General features: G+C 42.4%; 2 protein-coding genes across 3 annotated transcripts in view; one reads left to right on the top strand and one right to left on the bottom strand.

Moving 5' to 3' along the window:
* Positions 1-3,394, bottom strand: part of AP2B1 (adaptor related protein complex 2 subunit beta 1) — a 111,415-nt gene extending 108,021 nt beyond the window's left edge. For both annotated transcript variants that reach the window (XM_075853011.1, XM_075853012.1), the window contains exon 1: positions 3,261-3,394. The gene's annotated coding sequence lies outside the window, so the exon portion shown is untranslated. The remainder of the gene's footprint in view (positions 1-3,260) is intronic.
* Positions 3,395-3,431: 37 nt separating this feature from the next.
* PEX12 (peroxisomal biogenesis factor 12) lies at positions 3,432-12,643 on the top strand. Its single transcript, XM_075853013.1, has 4 exons — positions 3,432-3,775; positions 4,685-4,886; positions 7,307-7,842; positions 9,733-12,643. Exons 2-4 carry the CDS (start codon positions 4,761-4,763, stop codon positions 10,118-10,120), a joined length of 1,050 nt encoding a protein of 349 aa, XP_075709128.1. The 5' UTR covers positions 3,432-3,775; positions 4,685-4,760; the 3' UTR covers positions 10,121-12,643.
* Positions 12,644-13,989: the final 1,346 nt, after the last annotated feature.

The following is a 13,989-nucleotide window of genomic DNA, read 5'->3' as shown; positions in this document are numbered from 1 at the left end:
ATTTTTCGGACCGCAGCATGTCATTTCCTGCTGTGGAAAGTGTGCAGAATTGCATTTTTCAGAGATGTCACCATCTCCCAACATTGTAAAAAATGCAGCAAAATCCACACCATTTCTGCAGCAATTCCGTTACATGTGGACAGGCCCTTAAAGTGACAGCTAGTTACTTATTGCACTTTCTCCTCATACATGACCGTGCTACTACCCTATAGTGCTATAGCCATCAGAATGTGTGTCACAATAACTAATAGGACTAGTCACATGATTTATCAATGGTCCTTTCACTAGACAAGAACATAAACCTATGAAGAGACAGTTTTCCCACTTCTGTAAGGGTATGTTCACACGTAGTCAACCAAAACGTCTGAAAATCCAGAGCTGTTTTCAAGGGAAAACAGACCCTGCTTTTCAGACGTTTTTTTACCAACTCGCATTTTTCGCTGCGTTTTTCGCGCCGTTTTCGCAGCGTTTTTTACGTCCGTTTTTGGAGCTGTTTTCATTGGAGTCTATGAGAAAACAGCTCCAAAAACGTCTGAAAGAAGTGTCCTGCACTTCTTTTGACGAGGCTGTATTTTTACGAGTCGTCGTTTGACAGCTGTCAAACGACGACGCTTAAATAACAGGTCGTCTGCACAGTACGTCGGCAAACCCATTCAAATGAATGGGCAGATGTTTGCCGACGTATTGTAGCCCTATTTTCAGACGTAAAACGAGGCATAATACGCCTCGTATACGTCTGAAATTTGGCCGTGTGAACATACCCTAAGGGAGCCAGCAGGAAATCATCCTGGTGACCTAATATCTAGGATCTACTGCTGCTCAATCGGAGGTCTACTGCTAAAAAAAAATTTTATTCCCTGTCACTTGCTCGTCAGCGCTGTACAGAGATTTTCATGAGTCCCTGTCCCCAATGGCGCGCACAATCTAGTTCCCCATATTAAACACATGCTAGGCACAACTAACCTCTCTTTTGGAGAGGAAAAAAAGGCACAGTTCTGTCCCGTTCACTGAGACACTCGGAAACCGCGTCAAAAAACGCCTCCAATTGATTTCAATGGGAGACGGAGGTGTTTTTTTCCTGCGAGCGGAAATAAAAACGCTCGGGGCAAAAAGAAGTGGCATGACCTATCTTGAGGCGTTTTCTGCCAGAGAACCCCTATTAAAATCAATGGGAGATGGAAAAAAAACACAGTGACTGGCCACGGCGCTTTAGGACGCGTATTTTGTTTTTTAAACTGCTTGCGTTTTTTTACTTTGCCTGTTGATGAAAGAGGTAAGAAAAAGAATGCAGTAAAAAAAAACGCGTGCGGTGCAAAACCACTTAAACAGCTGATTTTTCCAGGCAGAATTGTCTGCCTGCAAAAAAAACTCTGTGTGAACTAGGCCTAAGGGCGGATTTACACGAACGTGTAATACGTCCGTGCAACGCGTGTGATTTTCACGCGTGTCGTACGCACCTATATTAGTCTATGGGGCCGTGCAGACTGTCAGTGATTTTTGCGAAGCGTGAGTCCGCTGCGTAAAACTAACGACATGTCCTATATTTCTGCATTTTTCACGCATCACGCACCCATTGAAGTCAATGGGTGCGTGAAAATCACGCGCACCACACGGAAGCACTTCAGTGTGACGCGCATGATTCACGCAACAGCTGTCAAAAGTATGAATGAAAACAGAAAAGCACCATCTGCTTTTCTGTTTACAAACATCCAAACGGAGTGTCATAATGATGGCGGCTGCGCGAAAACCACGCAGCCACACATCCTATGTGATGCCACACGGAGATGTTAAGTGCATTTTGTGCACACAAAACGCCACGTTTTTGCATGCGCAAAACACACACGCTCGTGTAAATCCGCCCTAAAAGTGTGTGTGAAAGAGGCCTGAATGTGTTTGTGGAAAAGCAGTGTGACAAGCAAAATGACCTCCCATAGAGGTTGTCACTCAGCTTTCCCAGACTCCTGAATTACAGTCCTTTCCCACCATGTAAGTATATATTCAGAAGCCCGGAGAAGTTAGGTGACAACTTTCATGGGTGCTGCAATGAAGGACATGTTCACTGGGGATTGATTTAGTGTAGACTGTGATTTTAGTTTAGATATAACAAATTTGAAGAAAACGTGCCAAGATGTCTCGCTCTACTGCACTGCTGTAAAGACACCAAGACATATTTGTGCCTAGTACACACATACAGAAAACACATCACATTAGTAAAATAGGGAATATCTGATAAAGTGTATGCATTTCCTCCCAAGCCTCTCTTCTTTATGTTATAATATGATAATGACTGATAAATATACCGGGGAGGGACAAATGGTTTATTTTTTTTCCTGTTACTTATATAGCGCTAACATATCGCGCAGTGCTGTACAGAGATTGGCGCTATTCACATCAGTCCCGGTACTAGGGACAATTTGACAGGAAGATTAATTGGAGTGTAGGAGGAAACCTATGCAAACATAGGGAGAACATACAGTCTCTATGCACATATTGTTGCCCAGGACTGCAACCCACTGAGCCACCACTGCGCGTGATTTTCACGCACCCATTGACTTCAATGGGTGCGTGATGCGTGAAAAATGCAGAAATATAGGACATGTCGTTAGTTTTACGCAGCGGACTCACGCTTCGCAAAAATCACTGACAGTCTGCACGGCCCCATAGACTAATATAGGTGCGTACGACACGCGTGAAAATCACACGCGTTGCACGGACGTATTACACGTTCGTGTAAATCCGCCCTTAGGCCTAGTTCACACAGAGTTTTTTTTGCAGGCAGACAATTCTGCCTGGAAAAATCAGCTGTTTAAGTGGTTTTGCACCGCACGCGTTTTTTTTTACTGCATTCTTTTTCTTACCTCTTTCATCAACAGGCAAAGTAAAAAAGGTGAATACAAATATAATAAATATTAATTGTACCACCCATGAAAATCAATAATTCCACCAGCCCTGTGACATATAGCGCATTCTATAGATATACCACAATAACGGTCAATATAAAGCCTGCTGGCAGCTCTCCTGGACGGTTCATTTCTATTGAGGTCACTGGATTCACAGTCTTCCTCTATATTCTCCTGACTCTTAGGAATTGGGGATTCAGTAGAAAGACATAGGTAGGATGGATAATATAGGAAATTTAAAGGGGCATCATCCATCGTATGACATCAGAGCCAGCGCTTTATACAGGCGGCTCCCTGCTGCCTCCCGTTATATTGAGATAGAAGTGACACTGTGCCCGGCTTGTCCCTGTTGCTACTCACCTGCTGGAAAAACAAGGGTTCAGCACCGGGATGTAACTGGCAGCCGGAAACAGACAAGCCCAGAGATTCGAGCTTCCAGACAGCGGCTCCGGAAACCAAGAGTTCACGCAGAGCGCCCACCTGCGTTTCACAGACCGGAAGTACGTCTTCGGCTTCTCCCCCTGCGTTCCACACAAGTGCACTGTCTGCGGTTCAAACACAGGAAGTCAATTTTCTGCGGCTGTCAATGCCCGTGCCAAGCATAGAAGCGATGTTGTAAGTGAGCCTCGGGGACGCAGATTGTTTTGGTGTTCTTCCTCCATAAGGAGAAGACAGATCCGGAGTGTAAGCTGAAGGCTGCATCTTAATTCACTGTGTAGCAGCTGCTGCCATGCTGTGGCTTTGCCAATTACCTGCTACACGTGTGTTTTCACCTTTAACCCTAGCATGCACTGTACGTCCTTCACCTGCCTCAGGGGATCTTGCTACTTTTCAGTTCTTCAGTAGACTGCAGTGACCTGACATCCCTCATATACGTAAGTATGTGCCCCTTCTACAACAGAATAAACAAGGGGGCAATTACAAGGGACCATATGTATCAATATCGTCACTGGAACCAGCAGTACTCACGTTCGTTGTCAATTTTTGCGGAAAATTACTCAAAGTGATGTATGACATAGAGTAGGCCACACGCGATGATCCTGTAGGCGCCGCAAATCTACACTGTTGTTTTTGTGCACTTTGTTTAGGGTCCACAAAATAAATGAATACCTTGTCTAACGTGCAGCTATCTAATAATGCGGCGACCCCAGGTTTGTGGCCTTATTGTATTTGATGTTTGTTTTGCGCAGATCTTATGCGTCACTTGGAAAAATAGTAATTCAACAAAACAAATGGTATTCTTCTAATTTTATTTATAAAGGACCACTCCACATTTATCATTGTGGTCTCCAATCACACCAAGTGTGACTGATTTTTATTAAAATGGGTTGTATGACCTCTCACATTGATAGGATATGTGATCGGTGGGGTTCTGGGGGCCACATCGATCAAGAGATCGCAGCCCACACACCGTACCTCACAAGTTAACCCCATTCAATGTCACTGTGTCTGGAAACAAGTTCTCTTGATCACTTGGGTCCCATTGATCACATATCGATGGTAGTCCTAGGGATATGCCATCTGTCAGTCATGCCTTAAATGTTTTCTGCCACTTCGATCAGTGGTTGGGGTGTATGACACGCACTACTGAATGTCCCAGAAAATAGCACAGCGTGATCGTAATATGAAGAACATCTGGTCCATTATGTGGCGGGCAGCAAAGGTCATCCATAATGTTTTGTTCATTTTCTATAATTCAGCCATATCTAGAGGCAAGGAATATATATCCAAGTAACATGTTAATTAATTTAGAAAATACTAAATAACCATGTTTATTTACATAGGAACATCCAGACTATATTCATAGGTTTAACGGTCTTGGATTCTAAACAAGACTTTGACAAAAAAAAAATCCAGAAAATGGCTGAACTTGGGGCTCACATCACTACAGCTTCCACAGACGATGATCGACCCTCTATTTTTGAAGTTGTGGCACAGGAGAGCTTGATGGCAGCGGTGAGACCTGCATTGCATCATATTGTTAAGGTAAGGGCTAAAAGGATAAAAACATTTGTACACCTTGACCTGACAAATCCCCCCTTGACTGCACACCCGACTGCCATGATCAATCATTAGGGTATCTTCGGTAGACTGCAGTGACCTGGCATCCTTCATTAACGTAAGTCTGTGCCCCTATTACAGGATATTATTTTGGTGCTATATGATGGTTTTGGATCGTGCTCTACAATGCCAATGAGTTTACGCTCTGCCCATTGTGTGTTAACTACATCTGTAAGCAGCTCTCTTTTTGATACCGTCAGCCGAACTGTAGAAGATGAAGCTGTACAGAAGGGAAATGCATAGTATAAACCCTGTTATTGTGTTTTCCAGCTGTATTATGTTTTATCATGAACTAATATACTTCATGCACCGAAAGCTTAATAGTCGTGAGGAATTGAAATACAAATAGAATTCACAAATGGCCAAATTTTTCTAAGAGATGCTCTAACAAATATATTCAAATGCACGAACCAAAAGGAATCCTGTGGCAGTAAAGTCCTTTTGTTAAAGGGATTGTATGGTTTAGAAAATTCATTTTAAATACCCTATCAGAGAATTCTAAATTCATACAGGGGATCAATCTTCAAGACCCTCACTTATTAGCCACAGTGTAGAGGCGCTACAAAGAGCACCTGTGGAGGACCCAGCATTACATGGACAGCCATCAATATTAGATCGGTGAGGGTCCGACTCATGGCACGGCTGCCGATCAGCTGTTTGAAGGGGCTTTGACGAGCGTTGCATCCCCTTCATTGTTTACACATCTCCGTTTGCTGCACAACGCTGTACTTTTGGTAGCGGCTGTGCCAGTTATTCTAGCTCAGTCCTATTCACTTGAACGGTATGAAGCTATAGTGAGCTGTGATACCAGGCACAGCCGCTATTAAAGCGGTTTTTCCATCTATGGCATATCCAGCTCTGGGACCAGCACCTATATCGAGAACAGAAGTCTCCCACCCTCGTCTTAGCTGGTGTGGTGGCCTCTGGCTGCAGAATCTAGTTGGGGGCTGGTAGAGAGAGGGTCGCGCGTGCTGCGGCTCTCCATTCTTTTCAGTGGGAGTTCAAGAAACAGACGAGCAAGCGCTCCTCAGGTGTTTCCATAACTCCCATTGAATAGATTGGAGAGAGCAGCACGCACGACCCTCTCTCCAGTAGTCCCCGCCTGGATTCTGCACCCCAGGGCTGGGACCCGCATCTATCAGACATTTATGCCATATCCTATGAATATGCCATAAATGGCTGAGATGGGGAAAACCCATTCAAAAGTACGAAGCTGTGTCTAGTAAACAATTAAGTGGACTCTGCGCTTGCTGGAGCGCCGTGGCCAATCCTAAGGATAACCCCTTTCATTTCCATGGTGGTGGTGCTGCAGGGAAATGGAACATTTGCCACTAGGTTTCCCCACAGATGACAGCTAAGGCTATGATCACATCTGCATTGTGCAGTTCCGTTGTTCTGCTCCGTCAGAGCAGAACAAGGGCATAACGGAACCAACGGTTCAGTTGCACAGTGGTCACCGCCTGTTTCCGCCGGAACCCATTGACTTTAATGGGTTCCGTCGGAGTGTCCATGATTCTAATGGAAACAAGCTATTGTCTCTGGTAATCCCTGCTGGATCTGCGACGGAGGCCCCTAACGGAGCCTCCAATGCAGATTTGAACAGAGCCTAACTTCACTGGCACTTTGGTAAAGTTTACTTTGGTATGATAGGTTCCTCTCAATGAGCGTTATAGATTACTCAGCCTGATAGGAGACTATAGGTCCAAAAAGTTTTTTTTGCATTTGTATGACAGTTTGTTCTCTGGCAGTGGGGACCTGAACCACCAGCATACTTAGACAAGGTCAAGAGGTGGGTGCATCCATTGCTCAATATCATGCCTAGAAAATTTGCACCAAATACATTATTCCACATATGACATTTTAATAAATTTGGTACAATTTGCCGTATTTTCACCATCTCCATTACTTTATGTATCTTACGGCCCTGTATAGTGTTGACATAAGGACGTAGGCATAGAGATTTTGCATGTTTCTGGCATGTAGCAGCAATAATCCTTCAAAAAATAGTAAGCTATTACATTTTTTTGTGTACAAAAGAGCCATTTATATAATTGAAGGATAGTGAATATAACTTTTGAACAAATACACAGATTGCACACGAACGTAAACTAAAATAGTGGCTAATATAATCGCATATTATAATGTAAGGGTGTATTCTCACATGCAAGTTTTGTCACTTTTAAAAAAAAAAAGAAAAAAACATTTGTACAAAAAAAAGTGACAAAAATGCAAGACAAACGCATCAAAAATATAGCATAAGCTTCATGTGTGAATACACCATAAATCATTAATCGGCATGGACTGTTGCGGCACAAAATGTCATTAACTTTATGCCCATCTTACAGGTCCTTGCAGAATCAAACCCTGCAAGCTTTGGCCCTTTGTGGAGATGGTTTGATGAATTTTATACCCTGCTTGATCTGCTTCTCCAGCAGCACTACTTGTCATGGGCCAGTGCCTCTTTCTCTGAGAACTTCTATGGACTAAAGAGGGTAGCCATGGCAAAAAGCAGTGGGCAACATACTCTGCAACGGAAGGAGTATTGGAGGTCCCTCGTGCTGCTGGTGCTCGTACCTTACCTACGAGTGAAACTGGAGAAGTTTGTTAAAAGACTGCGAGAGGAAGAGGATTATTCTATACAAAACGCAGCTTCCTTTAGTAAAAGATGTTATAAGGCATTTCTTGCATCCTACCCCTTTGTCAAACTGTCCTGGGAAGGCTTGTTTCTTTTTTATCAGCTGAGATATATTCTGTGGAATACAAGTCATCACTCACCGCTTCTCCGCTTGGCTGGAGTGCAGCTCGCTAGACTTACACTGGAAGATTTACAAGCCATGGATGCTACTTCAGAAAAGACGGCCTCGACACCGTCTGCTCTCAGGTAAGTGGATACCGTCATACTAACAAAGTCCTTCATTCGGGTTTACAGAGAGATATTCTGTATGTTCCGTAATACAATCTTCAGTACAGAAATTAAGATTTGTGATAATCCGTGTGACTACAGCTTTTCATGTTGTCATTCGTTTACTGACAACAACCAACCACAAACAATATTAGGACTTATATCACATCCAACAAAAATGATTTCCTAATAATATAGACTTACCATAAGGAGTTAAACAGTAGGGTAACGTCTAAATTCTACCATTTTATCGATTTGCCTAGACACCTTTCATGGGAATAAAGAAGTTGTTGAGCTGGTCAGGTGACCCTTTTAGGTCCAGTCAGCAAGAGGGCCGTGCTATTTTATTTATTTATTAATATATTTCCAATGCCCCCGATCTGGCATTTGGGTGATCCTTCAGTTGGTGCCGCTGTATCCACTAACATAGCGCTATTATGGCATCTTATAAAGACATTAATATAAAGAAGGCTGATAAATCCCTTTTAATGATCATGTTTTCCAGAAACGTTGTTTTAAAGAAAAAGTACCAGCTAAGCTTCTATCTTCTCCTGTCAGGGAGTAGACTTATTTTTGGACATGTAGTTTAATAATATGTGGACCTGGTGCCTCCATTGGTGCTACAACCCCACCCCCACCTCCTTTATGTGAAGACTTTCCCTGAGATCCTGGAGTTCATTCATTCAGCCACAACCGCTTTAGGCTCTGGTTACACAACGCATTTTAGATGCGGGTGAAGGACTTCAATTGATTTCTATGGGGGAAAGCTTGCTTGTAAGAACAGTTGAAGTCCCGTAGTGATTTTATAATCATTCGGATGACTAAAAGTCGCCCCAGCCCTAATTGGCTCAAGTACAGATGATCTTTGGTTCCATAAATTCGGTTCAATAGAACACCTGGACTATAGATTCTTAAATAAAGGTACAATGTGCCATTCTGGAAGAGTAACCAGTCTTACGGGGCAGAATTTTAACAAACGTAGGCCGAATTCAGACGAACGTGGTACACGCCAGAGTGACGGCTGTTAATTAAAGGACTCATGTATTTCAATAGGGCCGTTGTTTCCTCGGACCATGTGAAGGGTTTGTTGAAATAATAGAACGTGTCCTATTTTGTTCCGTATTCACAGATCCCTCCGTAGACTCAAGTCTATGCGGATCCGTGAAAATGGGACCCGCACAGGGGCAACTCAGTAGTGAAAAACTGCAGTTTTTCACGTCCGATTTTCCTCAGGTTCATCTGAATTTGGCCTTACTTGAAAAGGTGGCATCCTATGACCATACCATGTTGAATGTTCATGTCTTTGAATTCTTCAGTACAAAACACTCTTACTTCACTATTCTTTGTGTTTGAAGATTGCATGGCTGAATGCTTTTTTTTTTTTTATGCAACGGTTCGCAATTACATGGTTAAAATAGCTGAACATAATAATTATTGTGTCCTTTACTACACTATCATTTAGTGTAAGTTGTTTTATCAAACCCCCCCCCCCAATGAAACTTGTTATTGGAACTAGAGTAAGTCTTGCAGTTAGGCCTCATGCACACAGCCAAGCTGGATACTGGGGGCTGTATGGCAGCATATGGAGTCCCTGCGTCTCCTCACGATGAGATTGTCCCTTTTAAAAGCTTTTTTTTTATATTTTATCTGTTTGCCTCTGATTTCTTACAGAAACAAACCGAGGTACAGTAGGGCCTAATAGTAGTCTATGGGTGCCCTATTAAAGCTCCATACAATGTGGAGGATGTAAAAACCGTAAGATGGCAATGTGAATGAGCCCTTGTATTAGAAAAAATAACTAATTGGATTTTTTTTTTTTTTACTCTTTCCGGACTTTAACATAACATTTGTTTTTTATTTTTCCCCTAGTGTGGGCAGCATACTGAAGAAAGCTCTTTGTGGCGTATCTATGACCTTATCTTCCAGCTTATCACTGGGTGTGTTCTTCCTGCAGTTTCTAGAATGGTGGTACTCAGCCGAAAACCAAGAGACTGTTAAGTCTATGAACACATTGCCACCCCCCTCCGCTCCCATTCATTTTGATCTGGAAACCTATTCCCCTCTCCTGCCTAAATTAAAGACTGTTTGCCCACTTTGTCGTAAAGTAAGAGTTAACGATACGGCTCTGGGCACCTCCGGCTATGTCTTCTGCTACCGATGTGCTTATTACTATGTGAAAAATCATCAGCGATGCCCAGTAAGTGGCTTCCCTACTGAGCTACAGCATCTAATACGACTCTATACGCCTGATGGTTAGACTAGGGATGAAAAGACAACTGTAGGCTTTGGGAGTCAGTTTGTCCACTCGAGAAGCCAATCTTGAGAACTACCCGCAACGTTGGCAAATTTTTAGGGCCATTCAATACTTTGGCTCCTGGGATTGGTCCAGCACCGTGTTAGATGTAGACAGAACCACAGCAAGAATTGCAGATGTTTGACAAAACAGAAGCTACCGTATTGTTTAAAGACACTAAAATGTGATTAGAATTAATTTTTGTTATTTCCGTGAAGAAATGGAATGAGCTTTTTAATATTTGAATTACTGATATTCGAATCTAGATGCAGAATTTTGGTCGACGCTTTATAACGGGAATTGACAAAGTAATTTATTTTACTTCCTACCAACAAGATATTTATTTAAAGGGGTTGTCTGAGATTAAATGACTTTGTGTTAATGCTTGCAATGTATAAATGTGAATACATTTGTAATATACTTACATTTTCCAAACTGGCCCCGTTTTCAGATCCTGCCGTGGGGAACTTGACGGGTGACGTCTCTCTCTGCACTGGGTCTGCCACTTTGTTGATCTTGAATCATTTTCCGGGTACACGACACGTCACTTGTCACGTGGTGTATATTGGCTTATTCTGTTGTAACGCGCATGCGCGGCCCCTGCTGTTATCTAGAGAACAGCAGGGACCGCGAAAACAGCAGTGACAGTGCATGCCCGTTACGGGCTGTGAAGCAGAACAGGCCATACACGGCAAAGAATTCAAGATCAACAAAGCGGCCAGAGCCAGTGCAGAGAGTGATTTCACCCGTCAAGTTCCCCACGGCAGGATCTGGAAACGGGGCCACTTTGGAAAATTTAAGTATATTACAAATGTATTTACATTTAGAAATTACAAGCATTAACACAGTCATTTAATCTCGGACAAGCCCTTTAACAGTAGAATGTGAAAGATGAAATATGGATGAAGGATAATGCTCAAATGTGATATTTTCTAACTTCAAATGACTGTTTAGATGTGTTTTTATAGAGGAATTTTCTCTGTCAATATAAACTGTGATAAACAATCAATACATTCTCGTAAACCATGCTAAAATCTGGCCCGTGAATTTAGCAGATTTGGACCATGGTTTGTTTAAATACACTTTTACATAAGAACGTTTGCATAGAACTGTTTGATGGACAAGGTATGTTTAGGCAGTGAACGCATCATGCATGTCGTGATTCAGGTCTGGGCACAAAGCTCCTGGCAGAGCCCTGTGCACGGACACTGCTCCTTTAGCAGGGAGCTATGCACATACGGAGTACAATGGAGTATGCCACCATTTTTCTGTTGGATTTGTATAGAATCTGACAGAAAAAAACCTGTGTATGAAATTGGAAGTTTGCAGTAGAGGGTTCATGGACATCTATGGAAGCTGTATTACGATGTTGTACAAAACGGATCCGTAATACAGCTGCGTGCATGAGTGCTAAAACAGCAAGTTTGATTCACATAAAGCTGGAGTCTTAATGCACACAGCCATATTACAGCTCCGTTTTGTACAAAGTCGCAGTAGGGCACCCATGGAATATTATGGGCTTTTAATGTACCTTTTGTATGCCTCCGATTTTATATAGAGGTTTCTTTTTGGTATTGTTTTAGACATAAGCCTAGACAATCACTTTACCACCTAAAAATAAAAAATAACCACACAGACATTTGTAAAAATTGCATCTTTTTCACAAATAGTTTACTTAGTATTTTTTCCTTTAAGTGGTAACTAAACTTTCAGAAGAGTTCTGACGTCATAGTGATGTCAGAAGTTTTGATCGGTGGGGGCATAAGCACTGAGACACCGATCGCTAAAATTAAGCGGCCGAAGCGCTCGGGTGATCGCTGAGCTGCTTTGTTTCTGATCGGATTTTCTCGGAAAGCTGAGGTAACGGTGTATGGACTCAATAGGAAGTCTACGGGCCCGTACACCTTTCTGAGAAACCCCTATCAGAAGCTAAGCGGCTTAGTGCACCCCCGAGCGCTTCTGCCGCTTCGTTTTAGTGATCGGGTCTCTGTGCTCAGACTCGATCAAAACTTCTGACAGTTTAGTTACCCTTTAATATAAATCGTATGCATATTTATAATTTCTTAAAAAGAAAAAATACTACAACTGCAGTGACTGAAAAATCATGAGTTCTGAATGCTGGAATGATTATATTAATATTTAGGTTTTAATTGGTAAAATATATTCCTTTTTTAAGGTCTATAATGAATGTAAACATATTTCAACTCTGGTTTATTAATCTGTGTTCACAGCGTTCTTTACTGTGGTGAAAATTGTGGCAAAAAACTGATATGACTACAAGGTGTCAACTTTTCATTACGTAGTACTTTTTTTTTTTTTTTTTTATTGGGTTTTACAGAAAAGTATACAAGAAAGACATCAAATAAAGTATTGCCAATGTATACATCACAATCAGTAATATGTTGTGAGTTGCAAAAACAACTGATACAAATCACAGGTAGACATGAAACTTTGAGTGAAAATAAACAGTATGTTTGAATTTTACAATAGTCGTCGTTATGAATATATAACATTGTTGATGTAGCAAAGTATGGCCTAAGGTTACATTGGTTCCAACAAACAAACTAGAAATAAGAGAAAAGATGAACAAATCATTGAAGTGAGCAGCACAAACTAATATAGATCCGTTAAACACACCCGTGTACTGTGAGGCTCCTGCAGCCGGGTACATCAACACTCCTCCATTCCCAGGCAAGGACAGGGAAACACACCTACCATCTATTCAGACTACTCTAGGCCTATAAGAGGCTCACATCATAGGAACTCCCAATCCCAACAGGCACATCTTTTCACAATTTTCCCTGAGGTGAAGTGTAGGCTGCGTATTGTGACTCCATTTTGTGTGCAATATTAAAGGAAGTCTGTCACCAGAATGGCCATATTAAACTAGTAACAGGGTATTGTAGAGGAGACTAACCTGTCTCTAGCGTTTTTCACATTCTGCGTCCTTTGTAGAGAAATACTTTTTATTAAGTTTATGCGAATGAGCATTTAGGTGCAATGAGGGCATTACCCTTGCACCTAAATGTTCCTACGTCGCTACCCAGTTCAACCCCCCCCCCCCTCCCTACATTGATTGACAGGGGCCAGGCAGCGTAATCAGCGCATTCATGCCCGGCCTCGTACTATCTGTAATGCGCGCGCGTACCTGCTCTTTATTCGGCGCATGCGCAGTACTGCCAATCAGAACATCTAGCAAAGAGATCGTACTGCGCATGCGCCAAGTGAAGAGCAGGGGTGCGCGCACATTACAGATAGTACTGGGCTAGACATGAACGCGCCGATTACACTGCCTGGCCCTGTCAATCAATGTAAGAAGGGAGGGTTGAATGGGGAGCGAAGTAAGAGCATTGAGGTGCAATGGTAACGCCCTCATTGCACCTAAATGCTCATTAGCATAAACATCATAAAACTTATTTCTCTTCAAAGGAGGCAGTAAGCAGAGAATAATCATCAGAAACCGGTTAGTCTTCTCTATAATACCCTATTACTAGTTTAACTCGGACATTCTGGTGACAGACTCTGTTTAACATGAGCCCAAATCTCCAAGAGAGAATGGGCTATCGGACTTTGCCATGATTTAGCAATTGCGCTTCTGGCATCTAATAAGTGCTATCCTACCGCCTGAGCGCGAGGGGATACACAATCATCTTGAACACTGCTATTTTGCCAGCCCAAGATAACTGTACCTTTTGCATACGGGCTAAGTTGCTTGGGCACGGGCTGTAATAAAGACCTAAAATTCTCTTGGTAAAGAGCTGAACTAGGGGAGATTAACTTAATACCTAAATATTTGATAGACTTGGAGTTCCATTGGTAGGGAAATTCCTGTG

This window comes from Rhinoderma darwinii, chromosome 2 (assembly GCF_050947455.1).
Source record: "Rhinoderma darwinii isolate aRhiDar2 chromosome 2, aRhiDar2.hap1, whole genome shotgun sequence".
Classification (NCBI taxonomy): Eukaryota; Metazoa; Chordata; class Amphibia; order Anura; family Rhinodermatidae; genus Rhinoderma; species Rhinoderma darwinii.
This window is presented reverse-complemented; position numbering and strand designations above follow the sequence as displayed.